At 44.5% G+C, this 24,942-nt stretch overlaps 1 protein-coding gene across 1 annotated transcript in view; it reads left to right on the top strand.

Annotated features, from left to right (window-relative positions):
* The window catches only part of DOCK2 (dedicator of cytokinesis 2), a 411,398-nt gene that overhangs the window by 33,036 nt on the left and 353,420 nt on the right, over window positions 1-24,942 (top strand). The window contains exons 6-13 of the mRNA XM_070569049.1: window positions 2,601-2,749; window positions 8,088-8,223; window positions 10,240-10,394; window positions 14,340-14,421; window positions 19,716-19,851; window positions 22,133-22,208; window positions 23,133-23,209; window positions 23,803-23,928. Of these exons, the coding sequence (XP_070425150.1) occupies window positions 2,601-2,749; window positions 8,088-8,223; window positions 10,240-10,394; window positions 14,340-14,421; window positions 19,716-19,851; window positions 22,133-22,208; window positions 23,133-23,209; window positions 23,803-23,928 (937 nt within the window). The remainder of the gene's footprint in view (window positions 1-2,600; window positions 2,750-8,087; window positions 8,224-10,239; window positions 10,395-14,339; window positions 14,422-19,715; window positions 19,852-22,132; window positions 22,209-23,132; window positions 23,210-23,802; window positions 23,929-24,942) is intronic.

Here is a 24,942-nt window from a genome sequence, read left to right as displayed (position 1 = left end):
GGGGTCTGGTGTGATCCTTCTGTTTTTAAACTAGTGCAAAAGTTGTCAAACTTAAGTATGCATAAGAGTCACCTTGAAAACTGTTAAAAAATAAAACTTCCTTTAATGGAGTTTGGTAATCTGCGTTTTTAGTAAACTCAGGAGATTTTGATTTGGTCTGCTGATAACACCTTGAGAAATACTGTTCTCATATATTAACTAACTAAAGGCTTTTGCCCTCAGATCTACGAGGAAGCTTTGACCCTGGAAAAACAAAGAATGTATTTTGCATGTGTTTTCGCTGTATTGAAGCAAATCTAATTTTAAATCCTCCTTTTGTGCTTCTAAAGCTCCTAATGAAAGCAGTTAGCTAAGCAAACCGTTGAGCTGAGAGTGAAAATGTCAACCAAAGGTGACTGCATGTTTCTTACCGCGCGGTGCACACCTGCTGGTGTATATGTGCTATTTGTAGACTTAACTCTTGCCTTCATAAATGTAACTCACATGGGGATATTTCATAATATATGGTCATTGGCACGTCCAGTTCTTTAAGTTTCCCAAAAGATGTTAGGAAAGTTTAGAGGGGAAACAGTAGACTTGAGGCTAAAGTGGTTAGTTATTCACCTCCACTACCCTTTTAAGACCTCCCGGACACGTGCACTGGGGAAGCTTGGCATTTTCCCTCAGGAAATCTTTGACTAGCAAGTCCAGAGACCCTTAAACTCCCAGTTTTCCAGTATCACCTTCATGATTCTTGCTATATCTTTATACCACTTGTATAATATTTACTTCATACCTAAATTGGCTCTCTTTTTAGTAAACTTCAGTAATTTACCTAAGGGCTTTCATAGCTCCATCATTCCAACAACAGTTCTCCAAGTCTCTGACATCAACTGGATGCCCTACCCATTCACTTCACTTCTAACACTGACGACCCAGAGTTCCGTCAGACTCCACAGGTTTAGGGGCTCTGTCCTACAAGATGGCCCTTACTTCAGATGCCAGTTGCAAGTCTCAGGTGCCCAGGCTACTGCACTGCTGTCCAAACTTGGTACAAGTTTGGAGGTTTCCGTGATTCCTCCCCACTCCTACCTCAGGTTCCGTCATTCCCTGGAACAACTGACAGAGCTCTGGAAAGTGCTACATTTATGATTACTGTTTTATTAGAAAGGATACGATGCAGGAGCAGCCAAATGGAAGAGACACACAGGGCAAGGTGCCAGGGTGGGGCTGGGCACAGAGCTTCCATGCCTTCTCTGGGCGTGCCACCCTCCCAGGACATTGATGTGTTCACTGTCTGGAAAGCGCCTTGAACCTTACTGTTGGAGGGTTTTCGTCAGCGTCTCATTCCACAGGCACGATTGATTAAATCATTGGCCATTGGGGATTGAGCTCAGTCTCCAGCCCCTCTGCCCTCCCTGGAGGTTAAGGGTGGGGGAGGTGAGGGAGTGGGCTGAAAATTCCAACTCTCTTATCACGTGGTTGGTTCCTCTGGCATCCAGCCCCTCTCCTAATCTAGCAGGGAGGCTGCCAAGAGTCTTGTCATTACCATAAACTTAGATATGGCCAAAAGGGGCTCATTATGAATAAGAAAAGACACTCCTATCACTCAGGAAATTCCAAGAGTTTTAGGAGCTCGGTGCCAAGAATGAGGATGAAGACCAAATATATATAATTTTTATTATACTATGCATGCTTTCCCAAATGGAAAGTCAAAAGTACTTAGCAGAATTAGAAGAACGATGTTCAAATAAATACAATGAAAACAAGACAGTGTTATTAAATGCTTGTTATAGTACCTGTCAAAAGCTCTGAGCCCAAGACCTCTCTTTGTTAAAAAAAGAGATTGACAGGGGCCGGCCCGGTGGTGTGGTGATTAAGTTCACGTGATCTGCTTCAGCAGCCTGGGGTTCACAGGTTTGTATCCTGGGCACAGACCTACCACTGCTCATCAAGCCACACTGTGGCAGCATCCCACATGAAAAATAGATGGAAGATTGGTGCAGATGTTAGCTCAGAGCCAATCTTCCTTACCAAAAAGAAAGAAAGAAAGAAATGAACAAATGTGAGAGGGGTTAAAGACCCTTCCATGAAACTGCAGCTTTCTCCTCCCTGTAAGCAGAAGGATAGAAAGAGAGCAGAAGATAATTGCCATATGGGTCCATGTTACTTAATCTTGTGTCTTTGTGTCCCACGGTTTGTACACATGTCACACTTGGGGGAACACTGCCTTAGAAAAGGGTCTTTATCACAGAGAAATGGCCCTGGTTCCCAGCCTTAAAGGACCTGAGCTCTAGGACATGCATCACAGCAGATGTTCAAGGCATTCCTGTTCGACAAGTATCTTTTTGAATAAGAGTCAGAAGTCACCCTTTCTTTAACCAAGAAGTGATTGGGATTATCACTTGTCCTTTTGGGAAACCCCTATGGTCTAGCGGGAGGAAATATGTCAATGACTGAGATTACCCACCACCCAATCCTTTCATATAGCTGGGCAAGGGCCAGGAGAGATGCTCAAGCCGTGGCCACTGAACATGCTCGCCTGACTTGGGCACAGTTTGTTAAATGGATGCCCAAGCACCTTCTGCACAGGTGACTGTAAATTGTTTCCTGTCTCCTAGGCCAGCAAACAGGAGCGATTCCTGCAGGTGCAGTCCATGATGTACGACCTGATGGAGTGGCGGTCCCAGCTCCTCTCAGGAACGCTGCCCAAGGACGAGCTGAAGGAACTGAAGCAGAAAGTCACGTCCAAAATCGACTACGGCAACAAGTAACCTCACTTTCCTCTGAAAAGATGCTCTCTTCCCCCACCCACCTCCCTTCGTCCCTGTTTCCCTCCCGAGAAGCTTGGTTTCATTTTTAGATGCAAGTTTGCCACTTTCTGTTTGGGAGAAGGTGTTACCAACGGTCGGGCTTGTGTGCCTTTGTTATCACCCCCGAGGGCCCTGGGGACGCGCGGGGGGAGAAGCCTCGCTTAAGCAGTGCTTCCTGTCTGGCGGGGAGATTGAAGGTGCTCGGTTAACCTGCTTCTGAGGGCTGAGGAGCACGGTCACGCTGGTTCACTTTCGGCTTAGTTGTCGTTTTATTCCTGCATTTAAAAAAGTCTCCCTTAAATCGCAGTTGTGTGACTTAATGTCCCTTCCTTCATCCTAAATTAGCTAAGCCGCATGCCATCAGCTAACTCATACACACAGTTACAAACGTGTTTCCTCAAAAGGAAGAAGCAGAAATTGGCTGAGTTTGAATGCTGTGAAGTTAAGGAGACGTGAAACAAGTTTTGAGGCAGGACAGCCCGCCGATAATAATAGGATTGATAATAATATTATAACTGACATTTAATCGGAGCTTATTATGCACGAGGCTTGATACTAAGTGTTTTACGTGCATTGTCTCATTTAATTCTTATAATAACTCTCTGGGGCCTGCAGTTTTATTGTCCTCATTTTTTTCAGACGATGAAACAGAGGCTCTTAAAGAGGTGAAGTAACTTGTCCAGAGTCACACAGCTAGTAAATGGCAGAACCAGGGTTTAGTCCCAGGCAGCCTGGCTCCAGAGGCTACCAGCCTGGCCGCTATGCTGCTTGGATAGGCTTTGAGAACCGTAAAAGCCCTCCCTCCCTTCCAGCTGTTTGAATGCCCTCCAACATCTTACTCGTTTGTTTATTTATCCCAACAACAAATACGTTTTGAACACTTATGATTGTACTGACTTCCTGTTAGGTGTTGAGGCTGTGGAAATAAAACTTCCTGTCCACTAAGGGAGCACAGTCCAGTTAGGAGTGAACTACAAGTAAACTATTGCTATGTGTTGTGATAAGTTTGGTAGCTTAGGAAACAAGAGTGTTCTTAACTTGATTTGGAGAAGGAAGTCAAAGAAGGCTTCCTGGAGGAGGTGGCCCATAGCTGAATTTTGAAAGACAAATAAGTGTTAAGTAGGCTAAAAAAGGGAGGGTAGGAGTGCATGAGAGAGCATGGCATGTTCAGAAGACTGCATAGGGGGTCAGAAGGCTGGAACATAGGGCCTGAGGGGGAAGTAGAAAGAGCTTATTCAATGGGAATAAGAAGATTTCCCAGCAGCCATGCTTTCTTGCCTTTGTCACATGCACTAGGAAGAAGATCCGAAGAGGAAAGTCAATGGTTCAACTTACAGCTGCCTCCCATCCCCGGAGCGGAGCGCAGTCCCTCTGTCAGTTCCCCTGCTAGCAGCTGGCAAGCTTGCCCAAATCTGCTTATAGTGCGTGTCATCCCAAAGTGACAGGAGGGTTTGCCATGCGGCTGCTGCCCCCACTGGCATGGTGGCGCTTCAGGCTGAGCATGGTCGCATCTGGGAGCGTGGGCCTCGAGGGGGTGTTGCTGCTTTACAACAATGGTGTCTGTGACTTCAGATGTTGTTTCCTCACTGGCGCTCCTGAGAAAAAGGACCAAGGGTGGAAGAAACAGTCCCTGCTCACCGGAAGCCTGCCCTGATTGTCCCCCACTCGCCCCTGGCTGGGTTAGGCACTCTTGCAGGCCTTTAGCACCCTGAACGGTCATGGCCTCCTTACAGGCCTGTCGCCCCTGCTGTGCCGAGAGCTCTCTGACAGTCACTGTCCGACTCATCTCCATGTGCTGGGAATAGGATCTGCACGCAGTAGGTGCCCAGTGAATGATAACTGAATGCCTGAACGGCTGGTGGCGATGGGAGAGCGAGGAGCAAGACGGTTTTGCCTAAACCAGCCTTGCCTCTGCGGCACGGCCCAGAGCAGCCCTGGGCTTTCAGTTTCGGTCGGTTTCCTTTGGGGAAGTGAGAGATGCCCTCGGAGCCTGAGGCCGAGCTGAGGGGCCCATTGCTTCTTGCCTCCCTTCCCTAATGACTTCAGCTGGAAGTGAGAGGGACTTCAGTGCCTTAAATTAACGCTGGCTCCGTGTCCCAGGGGGCTCAGAGTTCTGGGATGCGGTGAGTGACTTCCTGGCAGTCAGAAGGCCAGAGCTCTGGGCAGTGTGAGGACCGTGTGAGGAGCACGGCCTCCGGCGGTGAGAGTCAGGGAAGCAGGGTGGAATTGAGAGCTGGAAGGCCGCTCAGGGTCAGGCTGTTTCTTTCCTCCTTCACTCTCTCCCTTCATTCAGACATCAGACTTTTGTTGAGCACCTAGTAGGCCCTGAGGACAGACATTTACAAAATGCAGCCTCTATATTTAGCAATAACAGCAAAAAATGCAAGCAATGAGAACTACTAATAGTTTACTGGCTGCTTACTCTCTGCCAGTCGCTATTTTGAGCACTTTCCATGTATTAACTCAGTCAGATCTCATGACAACTCTGTGGGGTAGGTACTGTTATCATCCCTATTTCTCAGATGAGGAAACTGAGGCTCAAAATGATTAGGTCATTTTGCCCAAGATGCACCGGAATTTGAACCATGACGCTTGGCTCCAGAGTTTAAGCGCGTGCCTGCTGCATTCTCCTGCCTGGCAAGGACTGTGGGGACGAATGAGGGAGAGAGAAGTAAGCAGACACTTGATTAGGAAGTCGGGCAGAGGGTGGGAGGAGGGCAGGGGCGATACCTGCCCCGTGTCTGACAAGACTAGAAGGAATCATGAGGTGAAGGAATGAAGAGAGAGAGAGAACCTGGGAAGAGCTGAGAGGTGACATGGATGTGGAAGGAAGACAGACGAGGGCTGGAACCTTGAGGCTCCGAGTGCCAGGTGAAGAAGCTGGGATTTGTCCAGAGGGTGATGGGGAACCCCAGAAGGAGCCATTTCTATTTTCTTTATCATTAAAAAATTTTTTTTGAAAAATGCGTTCAGTGGGGTCTTCTTCCCCTGCCCTCATCTTGGGTTCATTTTATCACTTTCTTGAACAGAAGAGAGCAATGAGACGACCTCTTGAGGAGAAAATGTCAAAATGCTCAGTTCTCCAAAATGAATGGTCTGCTATCCTACTGGGGGACAGCTTTCCTGACCATGGGTCGTGGGAATCCTGACAGTCCTGCCCCATAACGACTAAATTTTCCAAAGTTCCAAGTGGGACCGGTAATGGACAAACTATTTGGTACCCAAGGAGTGAAGACTCCTCAAATGACTCCTCCAAATCCTAAGATAGCTAGATGCAGGAGAATGTTTTATTCATACGTTTTAAAACTGAATCCACTTTGATAAATTTTGAAGAGAAAGAGCTAGAGAGATCCTGGCATTAAATTATGTATTGGCTATACTCCATCTTTTCCGAGGTCACACGAGCCTCTGCTCAGCGTTAGTTGAATGCACTTGTTCCCCCTTATCATCGCCCATTTGGCAGCATGGCCGTGCAACATTATGAGTCATGTCTAGTTGGAAGTTGATTTCCTAATCAATGTGGACAAATGGATGAACCTTGGCTCCCTTCCCTTTGCATTTGGATGAGATGGGAGATGCGCCTCTCAATCTGATTCTCAAATGGGAGATGAGAACTGAGTCTCCTTCATTTGTCCTTGCTGCCCTTCCTGAATCTGGTGCTCGGTAGTGGTGCCTGGGCTGGACACTGTTGTTCTTCTCAGAGTCTCCGTCAGCATCCCCCTACCTTCTTTGGATGGACAACTGACGTCCTCCATCTCGACATCAAGTGCAAAAGCAGCTTCAAGTTAAGGCCTCTGCAAACCTACCCCTTGCACCCCAACCCAATACTGCTTTTAAGCACCTCCTGTATGGAACGTATACCATAGAGGTTAAGAGTGCAGGGGCTGGCCCTGTGGCGCTGCGGTTAAGTATGCATGTTCCGTTTCCGCGGCCTGGGGTTCGCCGGTTCGGATCCCGGGTGCGGACATGGCACCACTTGGCACACCATGCTGTGGTAGGCGTCCCACATATAAAGTAGAGGAAGATGGGCATGGATGTTAGCTCAGGGCCAGCCTTCCTCAGTAAAAAGAGGAGGATTGGCGGCACTTAGCTCAGGGCTAATCTTCCTGAAAAAAAAAAAAAAAAGAAAGGATAAAGAGTGCAAACTAGGATGCCATATTACTTTTTTTTTTACTGGCTATGTGACCTTGAGCAAATTAATTAGCTCCTATATTCTCAGTCTTTTCTTCATCCGTAAAATGGGGTATTAACAGTACCTTTCTCGTATGGTTGTTATGAGGGTTAAATGCAATAATATACATGAAATGTTTAACATGTGTGAGCTTATCTCAAGTGCTGTGTGAGTGTTTGCTGTTATTGGTATCATCGATGCCAATCAGAATGGCAGGTACAGTTGAAACAAATCAATATCAAACAGGGAAAAGCTTGTGGCCTGGAAGTCAAAGAGGAAAGAGCAAGCTGTGAGTAACAATATATCTGAGAATTTTTTCCCCCGACAACTATTTTCAAGTTGTTACTGAATAAATAATACATGAGTACCTTCTCTGCATATATATTTATGTATTATTCTATATTATACTATACTATATTGTACTATATAAACATCAAACAAATTGAGATAAGGCACATGTCCCCTTTGACGCCCCGGCCCTCCTAGTCCCAGGGCCCTGCCTCTCCTCACAGGCACCCATGCAGGTAGTATTGGTTGTTGGTAGTTTGGTGCTTTTTGTCCAGACCTTTCTCTCTCTTCATTGTCACTCATGTACATGTACCCAGATAACATATCTGGCTTGGTTTGTTTGTTTGTTTTTTTACATAAAACACACTGTATGCATTTTTCTGTACTTGATTTTCTTCACTGAGATACATTATTAAACATATGAAAACTATAACGTATTTTTTTTAACCCTGCTACATGGAATTTCCTTACAGATCACGGTTTCTTGAGCCATTCCTCCTTTGACAGACATTCTGGTTTCTTTCAACACTTTGCTGATGGGACTAATGCTGCAACTCACATCCTCGTTCAAATATGGGTGTTTCTCTAGGTTCAATATTGCAGGAAACATACATTTAAAAAAGTTTTAATACACACCACCACAGTGCCTCCCCAAAAGGCTGAACTATACCGGTGTGAGTCTGGCTGCATGCAAGGCTCTCGATGCAGAGCTGGCTGTTCTGTGGGAGTCTGTGATCCCCAGAACCCGGTGAACTTTCTGGTAGAAATGTCTCACCAACGTCCTAAAGGCTTCAGCCTGCCCTGATTTATCCTTGCCTCCTGTTTTTGCTTCTTAGAATCCTTGAGCTTGATCTGATTGTCAGAGATGAAGATGGAAATATCTTGGACCCTGATACTACCAGCGTCATCAGCTTGTTCCATGCACACGAGGAAGCGACTGGGAAAATCACAGAGCGCATCAAGGAAGAAATGGTGAGCTTTGTCAAACAGGCTTTGGCCAAGCCAGGCAGGCATTTCCCCCATCATAAACTTAAAACAATAGGCTAATTAACCATACTGTATATTATTCAAGGGGACATCTGTCTTATGACCTGAGATAGTCAGTAACCAGACACATTTTCTTGTGTTTTTGTATTTGGATCTGTAATTCATTCAGCATCCATCCCACAGGTAGTTGAATGCCAGGCAAGTTTCCTTCCATCGTGGAGCTTTCATATTCCAGAGAGGAGAAGAGAAGAAAGGCAGTACAAAAGTAAATAAATAAATGGACAAATTAGTCCTAGATGGTGATAAGTTTCTAGAAGGAAATAAACTAGAATTATGTGAATCAGAGTGAATCAGGAGCTATTTTAAAAGGTACCATCAGGAAAGGCCTCTCTGAAGAGTGACATCTGAGATGATACTTGAATAATGTGAAGACACCAGGCCTGGAAAAATCTAGGGAGAGGGTATTCTATACAGAGGGAACAGCAAGTGCAGAGGTCCTGAGGGAGGTCTGAGTTCTGAATGTTAAAGGAGTAGAAAGGCCAGTGTGGATGGGGCATGAGGAGCAGTGGGAGAGTACAGGCAATGACTTGGAGAGAGAAGTAGCAGGAGTCAGCTCTTATAGGGCCTCAGGGGTCATAGAAAAGAGTTAAGATGTTATTCCATGTGCTGTGTGAAGCCAATGAAAGATTTCAGGGAGACAATCTCTTCAAGGTTAACATAATCTGATTTATATTTTTTAAAAAAATCTTAGCCACTCTATATTATTTGAAAGCAACTTTATTTTTAGCTTTATTGAGATATAATTTTCATATAATAAAATTAATTCATTTTAAACTATAGTCTAATGAGTCTTATTAATATACAATGTTGGGTAAACTCCACTGCAATTAAGATATAGAATGGTTCCATCACTCTAAAAGTTTCTTTAAGTTCCTTTAAAGTCAGTCCCTTTCCCCAACCCCAAGCCCAAGGCTACCCCTAATTTGCTTTCTGTGACAATACTTTCACCTTTTTTAGAGTTTCATATAAATGGAATCATATATGTTTTGTATTTGACTTCTTTTACTCAGCATGATGTTTTTGAGGCTTATGATGTTTTTTCCTTTTCATTGCTGAGTTGCTGTGACTGTTGACCAGTTCTTGGGCATTTGGTTTGTTTCCAGTGTGGGGCTATTACAACTGATACTGCTGTGAACATTTGCACACACATCTTTGCATGGACATATGTTTTCATTCTTTTTGGGTACTACCCAGCAGTAGGATTACTGGATCACATTCTAAGTATATGTTCAACTTTTTAAGGTACTGCCATACTATTTCCCAAAAGGTCTGTACAATTTTCCTTTCCCATCAACAATATGTGAGAGTTCCAGTTGCTCTACATTCTTGTCAGCACTTGATGTTGTCAGTCTTTTAGCTTTAGCCATTCTAGGGGTATTTCATTGTGGTTTTAATTTGCTTTTACTTGAATGACTAGTGGTGATTAACCATTGCCATTTGCATCTTTTTTTGTGAAGCATCTGTTCAAATATCTTGCCCATTTTAATTGGGTTGATTTTCTTATTGAGTTGTGAAAATTCTTTGTGTATTCTGGATACAAATTCTTTATCAGATATATGTTTTGCAAATGTGTTTTCTCCCAAGTCTGTGCCTGGCTTTTTCGCTTTCTCGACAGTGTCTTTCAAAAAGCAAAAGTTTTTAGTTTTGATGAAGTCCATTTAAGCAATTTTTTTCTTTTATAGTTTGTGCTTTTAATTACACTAACTTTATGAGAAAGGCTGGGTCAGTGGTGGTATTTCCCAAGATGGGAAAATCAAGGCCAAGAGGGTTCATGTGTCTTGGCTCAGACTGCAGAAACTTTTGGTGGTAGACGTGGGTATAATGCCGAAGTCTTCAGGCTTGAAATCTTGGTTCTCAAAGTCCTGGACCATCTTTCTGTTGTCCGAAGTGATGCTGGGCTAATTTTCTCTATCCTCTTCCCTTTTTCCTTCCACCTGTCAGTCAAAAGACCAGCCGGATTACGGAATGTATTCCCGGATCTCTTCATCCCCCACCCACAGCCTCTATGTCTTTGTGAGAAACTTTGTGTGCAGAATTGGGGAAGATGCTGAACTCTTCATGTCTCTCTATGATCCCAACAAGCAAATGGTCATAAGGTGGGTGTGTTAATATTGTCTGACTTCTCTGTATGTGGGAGGTTGGAGTTGGCAGAGCACAAAGCATCTTTTTTTCTACCATCACTTGTGGAGAAATTCCCACCTGGAAGATAAAATTAAGCCTAACTGAGAATGTGAACATAACCTCTTTTAGGGTGTGGGAGTCAGGTGGAGCTATTGCTCCCCACCAGATTTTTCCCACAGTGGGATTATGGTTACACAGAAGGGTTTTGTACATATGATTTCGATTACTGGAAAACGACCAGAAATCACAAGATTCAGACAGTTAGCATTGAAGACAATAAAAATACCTGCTTTTAAATTGGGAATTAAGAATGAATGGTGAAAACTCCATATCTTCATGGCAGCAGTGGGCTAACATTGTGGGCTCTGAATCTGCTTGGCTTCACATTCTAGCCCCACTGTTTACTCTTTCTTAAGCTTAGGCAGGTTGTTAATTTTTCTTAAGAGTGAGTTTGCCATTTGCAAAATGTGAGTGCCAACCTCACGGGGTCATTTATTTCAGACTTTAAGGAGAAAAAGCACATGAAGCACGTGGCCTGACATGTCGTGTCTGTCCTCCAAATGGTAGTGGCTGTTATGATTAATTATTATTTAATTGTTCTTGAGAACGGAGGAAGTGAGGGAACTTCTAGTGCCTCAGCACAAGGAGGGGAAAAGTCTTTGGTACCCTCCAGCCCCCACTCTCAGCCCCCTGGCCTCTACTTGTGGCTCAGACCATCCTGCCTTACAGGTGACCACTGCCTATCCCCTCCAGTGGGGTTTTGTGCCAACACATGGTCCCATAAGTTGAGGTCCCAGCTGATGCATCAGAATGGCGCTGGATCATGATCCTCTGCCTTTATGGAGAAAATGATATCTTCCTGTCTTGGTTGTTATGATGGTTACATGAGATAATGTATAGTGCCCAGTGAGAAGTGGTGCTTTAGAAAATAATGGCTCTCCTGGAGACGTTTATGAAACATGGAGGGGCTGTTCATCTAAGAGGACTGACCTGAGGTCTGTACATGATCGTTTAATCCTCATTACTCCGTGCCATTTGGGCGAGAAAATGAGGTTCAGGGAGGTCAGGTGACTCGCCAAAGTCACACACATTTATAAATGGCAGAGCTGAGATTTCTGCCCAGGTCCATCTGACTCCAAAGACAATCTGGTTCCCACTTTAGTCGGTCACTAAGGAAAGAACTGTATTGAATATCCTGAGTGGTTCTCACTTGGGTTTCAGCACTGTTACTGTGGAAAGCTGTTCTTTATAGTGAACCTAAATCCCTAATATTAAAGAGTCAGCCCAATTCACCTGGCGAGGCCTCAGTAGACACTGCGAACCAGGGTTTCTGCTTCCTTGGAACCCACCTTGCAATGGTGTGCATGTCATAGGCCCCTTGCTGTTCCCTATCAGCTGCTTTCAAGGTGCCTGTAACAAAGATCCTGAAAGCACTCATAGGACCCCTCTGCCTCTCAGGAAACACAAGGATTCCTCATGGCCGAATTGACAAGGGTGCCTGGCCTGTTGGCCCATCTAAGTGATGGATGGCCTGAACCAGCTCCGTGGAGGGAGGCAATGGATCAGCGGGATGGCAGCTCTGTTCCCTGATGTGTCACACTGGATGATGTGCTCAATGGGGCATGCCTGAGTGATGCCTCTGAGAGTGCCAGAGACACAGGGAAGCCCTCAGAAGAGTGAGAGATGAGGAGGAGTTGGGCAAAAAGGACCAAAACCAAAAAAAGAAAAAGAGTAGAAAACAAAGAAAGAAGCAAATAGGCGTGGTACAGGAAAGGGGCAGGGGAACTTGGAAGCACCCCTCATGTCAGCCATCTGACTCTGGATCGCTGCTCTTTTCCTAAGAAACCAGTCTTCTCCACTCCTGCTTGCCCTAACCAGGGTTGACATACAGTGAATCTATGGCAAGTTGGAGCATCCGCAGTGTGGCCCGGATGTGGACTGGGAGGAATTTATCTGGGACTGACCTTTCACTGTTGGCATGAATCATAGTTGGAGTCCAGAGGATGCCTGAAGAGATTTGGTTTGGGAAATTTAAGGTAAATTTTTGTAGGACAAAAAAGAAGCAGTTTAGGTGTCAGGCCAGTGAGAAGGCTAATTTCCAAAAGAGCTCAAGGAGGTTTGGAATTGTTCTCCCCCTTCCCCTGAGGAGAGTGTCATGTGGAGGAGGTCTCACTCATCTTGGTGTGAGGTGGGCCTTTGGATTTACCACCCATCTTCCTGGGCAAGGATGGATGGGGTCAGCTCAGCCCTCTAAATTGCTTTTCTTATTTATGATGGTATTTCCCCTAGAAGAAAATTGCTGGTGCCTGGTGTTTGACCTAGCAGGCGGGTTCTCAACTAGGGGTGCTACATGTGATGAAAGATCCTGGGAGATACCCAAGTATTTCACTATGACAGTCCAGAAATGACCCATGAGAAATAAGTTTTAAAAATCTTTTTTGAGGGGATGGAGCACTGGAGGCTTCTTGGTTAGTTTGCTGAAAATTCCACTATAATTTTTAGATTTTACTAAAAAAAAAAAAAAAGAAAGAAAAAGTACATTCAGCCTGATTGAATTTTAACTGTTGGTTAATCTGGGGCCGGGGATATTTTGTTATCAGTTCCATTTCCCCCTTGAACTTTGCTCAGACTACTCTTATTCGTCTTCTCGGGGTGAGTGGAGAGAGATGAACAAGACGTCAGAGAGAACAAATCTCTAAAAAGAAGGCAACTCCTCTTAACTTTGTTGAATTCTCTTATTATGCCTTTTTGAGCTGACTTGGGTTTTGAGCTTTATTCTGTTTTTATGCTAATTCAAAACAATGGGTATTTATTTAGCACCAACTATATGCTCCTGCATGGCATGGGAAACCTAATGACTCAACTCAGCAAACTGTGCTAAGTTTCTCCCAAGTTAAAGAAGTACTAGACTTCTTGATCTTCTCGGTGCGCTGGACTGACAAGTAGGGACCACGCAGGGTCGGGTATGGTTGCTAGAAGATGTGAGATGATAAATGATCATATGTCAGAACTGTGTGACTGCCCCTCATAAAACCCTTCAATGGGTTTTCATTACTATTAGGATCAAGTCAAAATCCTTGAATGGCCTGCAAGGTCCACATGGTCTGGCATCTCTAATTTTTCTCTTGACCACTTTCCCCTTGGATCTGTTTTTTAGATGAATTGAGCTCCATCCTGCCTCTGGGCCTTTGCATGCTGTTTGCTTTGCCTAAAACATTTCCCTTTCCCACCCTCTTTTCCTGACCAACTTTATTTACATTTATATCCTCAGCAGAGACTTCCCTGACCACCCAGACTAGGCCAGGCTCTTCTGATATACATTCTCATAATACCCTGAACTTTTTCTTTATAGCACAGTTGCATGTAAATAGTTGTAACAACTGCATTTAAATAGTTAAAGTGTATCTCAGATAGTGGTTGAGGCCCTCTATAGTCTATCACAGTGTGACGTTCGGTTCAAGGAAACGGTCCTACATCCAATGGATAGTTTAAAATAATTCAAATCTTTACCCAGTCTTGAAAGGGGAGTGGGATGAGAAGGGTGAATACATTCTTAATGTCCAGCAAAACATACAAAAATCCTTTCCCCTGCATCTTTGCCACTCTTAATAACCTCTACAGAGAATGCTGCCGCTCTTCGAAAATATTAGGCAACTGGTCCAGAATTTACCTAGCAGATGGGGCAGGAAAGGAGATTGTCAATACACATGTGTTAGTGATTCGCTGCCCCTGCTCATGTAATGTCTGTCTCCCTGGCCGGACTGTGATCTCTTGGAGAGAGGGACCACGTCTGTCTCAAACACTACTGTGTCCCCAGAAGCTGGCATGGTGTCGGGCACACGGTAGGGGTTCCGTGAATATCTTTACCAAGTGAATTTTGAGCCCCTGGCAGTAACGAGTTGCCACTCTTCTTCCCACAGTGAGAACTACGTGGTGCGATGGAGCAGCAGGGGCTTCCCTAAGGAGATCGAGATGCTCAACAACCTGAAGGTGGTCTTCACGGTGGGTGTGCACTGTCTTTTCGTTACCATATTCCACACTCGAAGGATACGATCTTGGAAATGAGGCTGGTCGGTCAGTCAGGAGGGAGTGCAGCCTTGGTGCAGAACCGTGTTCTGGGCTTTCTGAAGATATTCAGAGCAGACAGAGGACACTGTGTGCCCTCCGGACGCTGTTGGGAAGGTGGATCTTCTTCTCTCTTTTTCTCCCTCCCGCCCTGTCTCTTTCTCGCTCATGTGCACTCAGAGAACACACACAGAGCTCTATGTCAACAAGCACAAACCTCTTCCATCAATGATGTCTAGGGGAACTGTGTACAGCAGCTATTCTGATTTTCTGGCTAATTCTTGGTTAACCTGAGTTCCTTTCTTTGGTTCAGACCTTCTAAAACCCTTTTAAAAATGTATCAGAAAATTTTAAAAAAGACCTTCCTGGAACATGGCAGCCTTGGTAAATTGGATATTTTGAACATAATTAAGTCATGGATGACTTAAGATCTTACAGGTCCCTGGGATCATTCTTCTAAGTACCAATACTCACTGGGCAAGACGTATGTAGAAATGTTGAAATCAATTGTTATTTAGATAATTTGTTTCTGAGAGTGAACCTGGCTTTTTAGCTCTGGAAAGGAGAAAAAGTGGAAAGAAGGAGACGAGGTTATCATTTCCAGCACAGACCCCTCTCTTGTCCTGTTTCCATAAAGGTATGTTAAGAGTATAATCTTAAAGTGTCTATGATATTAGTGTTTGCAGACTCCTCGGGGGAGAAGAGCATTTATGAAAATTTTCACTGTGTTGCCTGTGTTAGCAAGGGAAATTACAGAGGAGGAGCCAGGGAGGGATTTGAGCATGGAGCAAGCCAGAGGGTTTGATCCAGGAGTGACCGACATGCTAGATTAACCTACCTTGCTCTACAATAATTTTCTAGTTACAGCCCATTAGGTGTGATGTCTTATGTTATGTCACAATTAGATTGGAGTGCAGCTGATTTATTTTGTTTGTTATTTCTTGAAAAATGGGCCAGAGGCATGGAATAAGATCATAGGTCCTAATTGCTTAGACAAAGTTTTCTTGGCATATATAAATGTGCCTCAATCCTGTTTATCTATTATTAGTTAGAAGGAGGAGCCTATTTGTTTTCTTGATAAATAGGAGAGTCTCATGGGGTTCCTGATTAAACCAGGAGACAGATGTTTCGTGAGAGAGCGAGGGACAGGGCATCAATCAGTGGTTCATTTTGCAGAGAACCAATTCATGATGTAAACATATGGGAAAGGACATCGGTAAATTTGTTTCACTTGGTATTAATGAGAATGTGATCCTGCCTTCATGGAATTCTGCCTATGCCACCACCTCTTCTTCTCACAGCAAATGAACTTGAGAACCTTGGTTGATTGGTTCAACAGGCTGACACCTCCCTCTCTTGAAATGATAGGAGTTTTCATTTCGGGATAAGGAAGGTCGTGGTGCTCTAGCTTCTTTTATTGATTCAGAGCTATCCAGTGAGTACCTACCGTGTTAGCTCTGTGCTGGGTGCTGGAGATACAGCAGTGACTAAGCTGATAGGCCCCTGCTCTCATGGTGTGATGGGGGAAATTCAGAAAATTAGTAAATGAATAAATAAACAAGAGAAATGTCAGAAGGAAATCCATGCAATGCAGATAATTAAAGCAGAGCAACGTGATGGCGTTTGACTGGGAGTTACTTTCCATTGGGCACTGAGGTGATGTTTAAGTTAGAGATGAGATAAGACTCAGCAGGCATGTGCCTCTCTAGCCTTATTTCTCTTGTCTCTGGATGTTAGCTTTTTCTGGTTTCCTATTTGAGGGCAAAGTCTGAGGAGCTGGCACATGGGTCGGGCCAGTGGTGGACTTCCCCTCTGTCTGCTTTATAAGCATTCACCCTCCGTGGCCCTGTAAGAGGAAAGCAACATAAACCACGAGGTTCCCTAAGACTTTGCCCAGTTTCGGGGTTGCTGCTAACGTGGAAAATAAGACTGAATGATAAAAGGAGTACTAATTAATTACTAAATCAGGTGACACATGTTTTAAGTTTCATTGTCCTGCTTCTGCTTGCCCCACGCAACTGAGTTTGGTAAGGCCAAAGTAGAAGCGATTGGAAGATACCACAGATTGGAGTACATTCTGAGTGTCTGGGTGAGATCTGCCCATTTACACACCCTCCAGAGAATAGCCCGTGCTCAAGCATTTTACTGTGCTTGCAAAACGTTTTAAGACTCTCTAGTGCCAGGGGTCTCTGATGAGGCAGCTCTTAAAGATCTGGTGTCTTCCTTTGAACAAGTGAAATCTTTTCAGAGAAGAGGAGTGGAATGGGGCTTACCTAGGAACTTATAGTTTTGTCTAGTATATTAGTTGCTGGGGCTGCCATTACAAATTATCACATACTGGGTGGCTTAAACAGCAGAATTTTTTCTGGCTGGAAGTCCAAGATCAAGGAGCTGCAGGGTTGGCTTCTTCTGAGGCCTCTCTCCTTGGCTGCAGATGGCTGCCTTCTCCATGCATCATCACATGACCTTCCTTCTGTGTGTCTGTGTCCTCATCTCCTCTTCTTATAAGGACACCCGTCACATTGGATGAGGGCCACTCTAATGACCTCATTTTAGCTTAATCACCTCTTTAAAGGCCCCATCTCCAAATACAGTCACATTCTGAGGTATTGGGGGTTAGGAACTTCAACATATGAATTAGTGGGGAACACAATTCCGCCAATAACATCTAGGAAGGAAATTTTCAGGTGCCAGGGCCTCTGAAAGATACCGATATAGATAATTCAAATATATGAAAAATCCTAATGGGAGGAGAGAGATAATTAGGGACGTAGGTCATTATAAAGGAAGCGAGACTTGAGCTTTTAAGGATGGAAAGGATTTGAATATGGAGAGAAATAAGAGGTAAGCATTGAGGCGGAGGTACGGACAGGGGGCTTAGGAAGAAAGAGCCAGAGTTGAAAGTAAGCATTGTGTGTTTGTAGAGCAATAAAGAAATCTTTGTGACAAAAATAGAGTACTTACATGCAGAGAATAGTGAAGAATCAGCTGGATAGGACAGCTGGAAATATATTATGTCTAGGACCTTTCACGTCAGCCGGGGAAGATTAGCACTAATAAGGCAGGAAATAGGGAGCTGTTAACATTGTTGGGGGAGAGAAATGAAATAATGAATGTGGCTTCTAAAGATGAGTTTGTAGGGGATTTTAGGGTGGATTGGAAGAAGGAGTCAGGCAGGCCAGAGAAGAGGTTCATGGATATGAGATAATTGGGAATCTCAAACTCAGTCTCCCAGGGGAAGGCCGGGGCAAGGCAGGAAATGCAAATGAGTGGAAGGGCTTCTTTAGTCAGAAAGCCCCCTCCTCCCCTGCCTTCCCTCTCCCCTTACCCAGCAGGGAGACTTTGGAGAGTGGGGAGCAGATGTCCATTCTTCCAGCTGCGGAAAGGACAGCCTTTGTGTCAGTCGAGGTCCTCCACAGAAACTGAACCCACGGTATATATGGATAGGTGGATTTATTTTAAGGATTTGGCTCATGCAATTATAGGGGCTGGAAAGTTTGAAATCTGCAAGGCAGGCCAGCAGGCTGGAAACTCAGGCAGGATTTCTATACTATGGTCTTGAGGAAGAATTCCTCCTTATCTGGGAAACCTCAGCTTTTGCTCTTAAGGCTTTCAACTGATTGGATGAGGCCCACCTACATTAGGGAAGGCAATCTCCTTTACTTAAAGTCAAATGATTGTAGATGCTGATCAGACCTACAAAAACCTTCACAGCAACATCTTGACTAGTATTTGACCAACAACTAGGTACCATAGGCTAGCCAAGTTGACTCCTAAAATTTAACCATCACAGCCCCCAAGCAGGAAGATATGGACCATGCTGAAGCCATGTCCTGTTCCCAGAGACTTTGCACACCCTTGTCGACTTCCTCCCACACCAGCCACAGTGAGCGTGGCTGCTTTGCCTAGGCCCTAGCTCTGATGTGAGCTGACAGACTGTTCCCAGTGCCTATGCCTGAGTGAGGATCAACTCAGAGGAGAAGCAGCTATTCCCCAGTGAGGCCAGGCTCTGATGCCAACAACATGTCTTGATGTTCCTTCTCCAGCCGATCCCAGCTGAAAGGGTGTCCCAGGGACACTGAAACTTTTAGAATTGAGCAGGGCAGTGAGATGCTGAGGTGGTCCGGGAGGTTGTCCCTCCTGCCTGCCTTTCTGATGGTGAGAGAGATGTATTGTGGTAGTTAGGTTCATGGACTTTGATGTCAGAGTGACTGGAAAGTGTCTCCGAGGACTAACGTCATGACTTCAGGGAAGGCCCTTATCTTCTTTGTGTCTCAGTTTCCCCATCTGTAAAATGAGGATGCAATAATGACGCCTACTTCAGAGAGTTGTTAAGGATCAAATAAGATGATGATGTAAGAGACACTGAGCACCCCACATGAAGCATTAGCCTAGGTCGTCAGCTGTAGCATTCCTCCTCTAAGCACACAGTTGAGTGCGCTTCCCTGTTCCCCTTGGAGTTAGCTGTGGCCACATGCCATGCTTTGGCCAATGAGATGTGAGCAGAAGTGATGTGCATCTCTTCTGTTTGGAAGCTTTAAAATTCAGTAAATGATTTGCCATATTCCCTTCCTCTGCTGTGGGGACAGTGGAAGCACCTGCTGTAAGAAGATGGATCGTCTGTCAGCCGGGGGCTCAGCATAAGCGATTGAGCCCCCACCCATCTCCATTGGATCTGTAGCCTGAGATAGAAGTATACTTCTGTTGTGTTGTGAGCTCTGAGATATTGGGGTTGTTTGGTTCCACAATAACCCAACCCTGATGTACACATATATACGGTATATACTGATATATGTGCTCAGTAAATGGTAACTCTTCAGATTTTTCACTCTTCTTTTTGCTTTCTCCCTCAGAGGTACAGAGCAATGAGGAGATGGATGGAGTCATTTGTAGCAAATGCTATTTTTGGATCCATCAGCTGGAATATAGGGAATCTGCCTCTATAACTGATATTGTACCTCTATCCTTTTCCTCCTGTAAGTCTGAGGTGGAAGAATTGGGATTGAACACCAGAGTCCTGTCACTCAGTCTCCTTTGCAAAACTCACCTTTCTTATCTGCGAAATGGGTGTGATAGCTTTGTTTTCTACCTTTCCCAGGTCTAACTGTATGACTGGTCCATGTGTACTAAGTGCTAAGCACATCCCCCAGAATTGACTATTGCTAGGTTTCCTTTTCTACTTTTTTTTCATTAGGCACATGATGTGTAACTATTCATTTCCTGCCCTACAGGATCTTGGAAACAAAGACCTCAACAGGGATAAAATTTACTTGATTTGTCAAATAGTCCGCGTTGGGAAGATGGATCTTAAGGATTCTAACTCAAAGAAGTGCACGTTGGGACTGCGGCGGCCCTTTGGGGTGGCAGGTAATGACACACTACATGCCATCAACTTTTATTGGAGTGCACATTTTATGTGGCTGAATTTTGCAGATTATTTCTTTCCTTCTCCTCTTTGCCTCTCCCCCCCAAAGGTTATGCCAGACAGCCCCTAATACCTACATTTCTGGTGACTAAATTGAAATAATTGGTGACTAAGTCCAGAGTTCTGATGAAGACAGTGAATAATGGAATCCTTGTGTCTGGACTAGGGCACTGGGAGCATGGCACAGTCGAGCAGTTGGCACCTTCGCTTCCCAGCATGATGAAAAGGAAGAACAATATGGGTGGGATCTAATTATGAGGAACAAAACATTGAAAAAAAATATCCAGGACGAGAAACACAGTTACACAGAATGAGTCACCCGCTGTACATCTAAATTCCAGATGGAGGTGGACGTTTGAGGAGTTGACATGACCCGATGAGGCGGCCCTGGAGCAGCGTCACCTCTGCGTTTTTCTCCAGGCCTTAGCTTTCTCGGGGTTTCCAAGATTTCATCATTCTTGTCCCACTTTTATGGTTTTTGTTATATCTATCACTTTCACTATTATTTACCTAATATATTTTCTTTTTAATTAACCCCCTTTATTTAAACTAAAGTACATTTTTTTTTCTTAAAAGGCAATTTAAGTACCTGTAGAAATAGCAATTTGATATACCAGTTTTATTTCTTTTTATTAAAATATAAATTTTTCATCATGTACCACTTATAATCCCTATGTACCAGATATAAACCCAGTGTTTCAGGTTCCTTATTTCAAGATGCCCTGATCTTCTGTAGTCGCAGACCAGCTGGCTCTCCAACTATTCTGCTGGCACTGCTGGCAAAGTGGTCCAGTGGAAGAAGTTAGCTTATACTGAGCTAACTGGCTTTTTAACCTGGCATCGTTGCTAGCTATCTAGGTGATCTTGGGCAAGCATTTTTCCCAGGGCCTTAGTTTCATTATCTGCAAAATGAGACTTGGATCTGGTTGATCCATGACCTCTTCTAGAGTGCTCTGATTCAATATGAGGGACACTCCTGGCATCACAACGTCCCTGTTACGGCAGTGAGGGTCCTTCAACCTTCCCTCGAGGCGAGGTTGCTCTTGTCCCCAGCTATAGTCTGCACCCTGTTCTGGTTTCAGGTGACAGCAGTCTGGTGTAACTGAAAGGTTCAGGGATAGATTGCTTCAGGCATAGCTGGATTCAGGAACTAAAATGGATTTACAGCTCTGTCTCTCAGCTCCTATGTCCTCTTGCTGGCTTATTCTGAAGATGGATGTCTAATTACTTGGCAAAATATTGGCCAGCTGTTCCAAGCTTGCATCCTACCAATTTAACAATCCAAGGGAAAGACAGCACTTCTTTCCCGTTAGTTTCAGCAGAAGCCCCAGGAGCTTAAATATAGGTCATGTGCTCATCCCCAAAGCACTTATCTCTGGGCAAGGCGATGTGGTTCTCTGATCACTCAGGTCACATGAGCAGCTCTGGAGCCAAAGGGAGGTTGTTCCACCCAAACCACGCTCACTGAGAATGGGTGAGAGGGTCTGTTAAACAGAGAGAATAGACGCCGGTGAGGTTCAAATAATAGTTTCCCCTCCTCTCTGCTCCCTAACTCTCTTCTTGAGTTAGATGCAGTCACTGGTTGATTTTTACCCGAGAAATTTTAATGGATCCCAGACCAGTGCCTGGAGTGTTTGAGGTGTATCACGTTACTAGGGTTTTGGCTCTATTTGGCTGGCTTTTCTATAATCCCTACTCTAATGCAGGAGTTCTTCACCTTGATTTTATGGATCTTTAGGGGCTGGTTTAAGCAGAAGTTCCAGAGGATCCAGGATGTCTCTGGAATTGCAGGGTTTAAGGATCCTAGTTATGTATCTGTTCATATGAACACATTTATGAAAAGAGGGTGAATAGTTTTCATTAGATTCTCAGATCCCACGGGGAGTCACTGTGCTTGGGTTTTGTAGGCAGAGTAGACATGTCAAATCCAGACCTAACTGCCTAATTCCATAGCCACTGCTCTGACTCTTTCCTCTTGGCCTCTGCTAAATCACAAACTCTTGGATGTATCCATGGCCCGTGGACTTCCCAGCCCCCTTTGCCCAGAAGGATTTGCCAGGTACTGCATTATGAATCCCCGTTGCTTGGATTGTCCGATGCTGGTTTGCTTTCCTTCTCAGACTTGCCTGACCCAACCTCCTGCCCTACAATCTCATCCCATTGTCATCCCTTCCTGGGAGCAGGAGAGCTTAAACCATTAATTCATTTTTCTTCTTTTCCTAGTTATGGATATAACAGATATCATCAAGGGGAAAGCGGAGAGTGATGAAGAAAAGCAGTACTTCATTCCTTTTCACCCGTGAGACATTTCCCATTTCTTTTCACTTTCTTATACCACATCTGCTCGAGAGCAGTGAACTGGCTCTCTGAGCACTGATAGCCAAGTGGGCCCTCCCCTGGGGAGGCCAGGAGGAGAACGATGGTCTCAGTGCCAAGGCTTTGCACCCATCCATTCATCAAATGCTATTTATTCAACAGAATTTGACTGAAGGCTGGCAGAGGGCTGGGTACTGTGGGGGATGGGGATGAATGGTGAACAAGATCAACATGGCCCTGTCTTCATGGAGCTTATATTTATACAGGGAATTAAACAGATAATCAACAAACGATTAATGGATTAATTACAAGTGTGGCAGGAATCAAGAAGCTGCGAAGCAGCAGCATATCAGGAGCTATAACAGGGAATCCTGGTTCTCATGGGTAGAAATGTCCATGACTTGACAGGAGGCTAAGGAGGAAGGTAGATATCCTCTCCCTGCTGTCAAAAGGAGTCTTTGAGAAAGGAGGACCCCCTCAGTTTGAGAATGTTGTCCTTACTTTGTTACCCAGGGAGGATGTGTTTTGTACAGGTAATGAGGTCAGTGACTCTGGTTCAGGCACATGCTTAGGGCTTAGCAGGAACAGCTGAAGTCTTTGCCACCTTGCTGAGCAGATGTTCCTTTTGAGGGCTTGGGAATCCTTCCTTTTTAAGAGTCTTCCTAGGAAGGAAAAGTGGTCTCTACTTGTAGCATTGATGTTCCCAAATTTCAGAGCCATGTTGCTTTGTGAAAATGAGAGATGTGCCTCTTGCTGACATATATGCTCTCTGGGCTGCCATATGCAGGCTCATATTTCATCTAAGGTGTAAGGAGGGGCTGGGCAACTTTCTGGAGGATGTGGAACTACAAGTTGGGGACCCCATGAGGGCATCACGTGAGCAATTTGTGCTCTTTTTTCCTTTCAGAGTGACAGCTGAGAATGACTTTCTACATAGCCTGCTGGGCAAAGTCACGGCCTCCAAGGGAGACAGCGGAGGGCAAGGTACAGTGCCAGTGCTCAAGGTGGGCTGGGCCTGATCCTGGCTTGGGAGCCCTTGATTCTTTGGCAAACAGACTAAAATCCTGAACCTTAGGAAATGTAGCCTTCCTTCTAGATAGACGATTGTGAAGAACATGAGTATGTGACCTATAGAAATGGAAACCACATCTCCTGAAGCTGGGAGGCATGTTCTAGTGCCGAAAGGAAAAGAAGAACTGATATAGCCTGACTATCTCCTAGGCATCAGGCACTTTAATTTGTTTCCTTATTTAATTTCATCCTTCCCACAGTCCTATGAAATAGATGGTATCAACCTCACTTTACAAAGGCTGGGCTTAGAGACATGGGATAATTTGACAGAAACTGACACTAGTAGAAGTCACTGATAGGATTCAAACCCAGAGATGTCTGGCTCCAGAGCCCCTCTGCTTTCTTCCTTCCTTCCTCCCCCTGGGTGGGTCACTCCCTCTAAAGTTGTTTGTCCCTGCTTCCAGTGGGCTCCTCCAGAGAGATACCAATGGGAGAGCTGGTGGGAGGGTGGGACTGAGAAAACACCCTGAAGAAGTTGACTCTTCATGGTGAGCGTTCCCTTCCAGGCCTCTGGGTGACCATGAAGATGCTTGTGGGTGACATCATTCAGATCCGCAAGGACTATCCACACCTGGTGGACAGGACCACCGTGGTGGCCAGGAAGCTGGGCTTCCCAGAGATCATCATGCCAGGTCAGCCATCCCTGGGCTGGGTGGTGGTCCAGCTCATCTAATCCTTGTTCTTTGTAAAGAGTCTACTCCTTCCTTTTCTACTGTCTTTCTGTATTTCTCTCCCTGAAGGTAACTACTGAAAACAATTTTTGTATATCCAAAAATCTTGTATGCGTTCACATAATAAACACAAACACATAAATATAAACACATGCACTTTTTTCCCCTATAAATGGGATCATACTTTATATGCTGTTATTTTATATACTTTATATGGTGTTCTGCAACTTGCTTTATCACTTAATAATTTATAATGGAAACCCTTTCTACTTTACTACATATAGAGTAATTCCATTCTCTTTAGGGGAATATTGTCATTCTCTTAAATTCTCTTAAATTTTTAAACTATTTTTTCATTACCAAAGGACTCCATGCTCATTGTAAAATGTTCAAATAGCACGAGAAGGTATAAAGTGAAGTGTTAAAAGCTCTGTCAAATCCTTGTCTCCAGAAGTAATCACTACTATTAACATTTTCCAAATGTGTATAGAATAAAAGAAAGACAAATGAAATTATATAATAACACTCTTTTGAAGCTTCCCTTTTTATCTTAAACCTGTGTCATGGACTTGTGTCCATAACTGCTCTCATAACTTACCCCTTCTTTCCACAGTCGTAGGGTGGTCCAGTGGGGGCCTGTATTGTAATTCCTTTATGCCTGCTCTACTTGAGATGTCAATTCCTCATGCGTTCCCCTGTGGGATTTTCAATTCTTATTTTGTCCCCCATTCCTGAAGACCCTCTGCACTCCATCCCTGACTCTGTGTTCCTCAGATACACAAAAAGTGATTGTTTCAGCTCCTGCACAGTAAAAGATCCATGGATGTCTGGGGTTGTTATTCATGGGCCAACATCAATTCAATTGGAGCTTTCCTTTGCCTTCCCAGAAGGTGTCACTAGAGGATGAAAATTAAATAATCTTAATGGAGAGAAAAACAAGGCCGATTGTGCCCATCCTACCTCCCTTTTTATTTA

This window comes from Equus przewalskii, chromosome 13, assembly GCF_037783145.1.
Source record: "Equus przewalskii isolate Varuska chromosome 13, EquPr2, whole genome shotgun sequence".
Classification (NCBI taxonomy): domain Eukaryota; kingdom Metazoa; phylum Chordata; class Mammalia; order Perissodactyla; family Equidae; genus Equus; species Equus przewalskii.
Note: the sequence above shows the minus strand (reverse complement) of the source record. Positions and strands in the feature narration are given on the sequence as shown.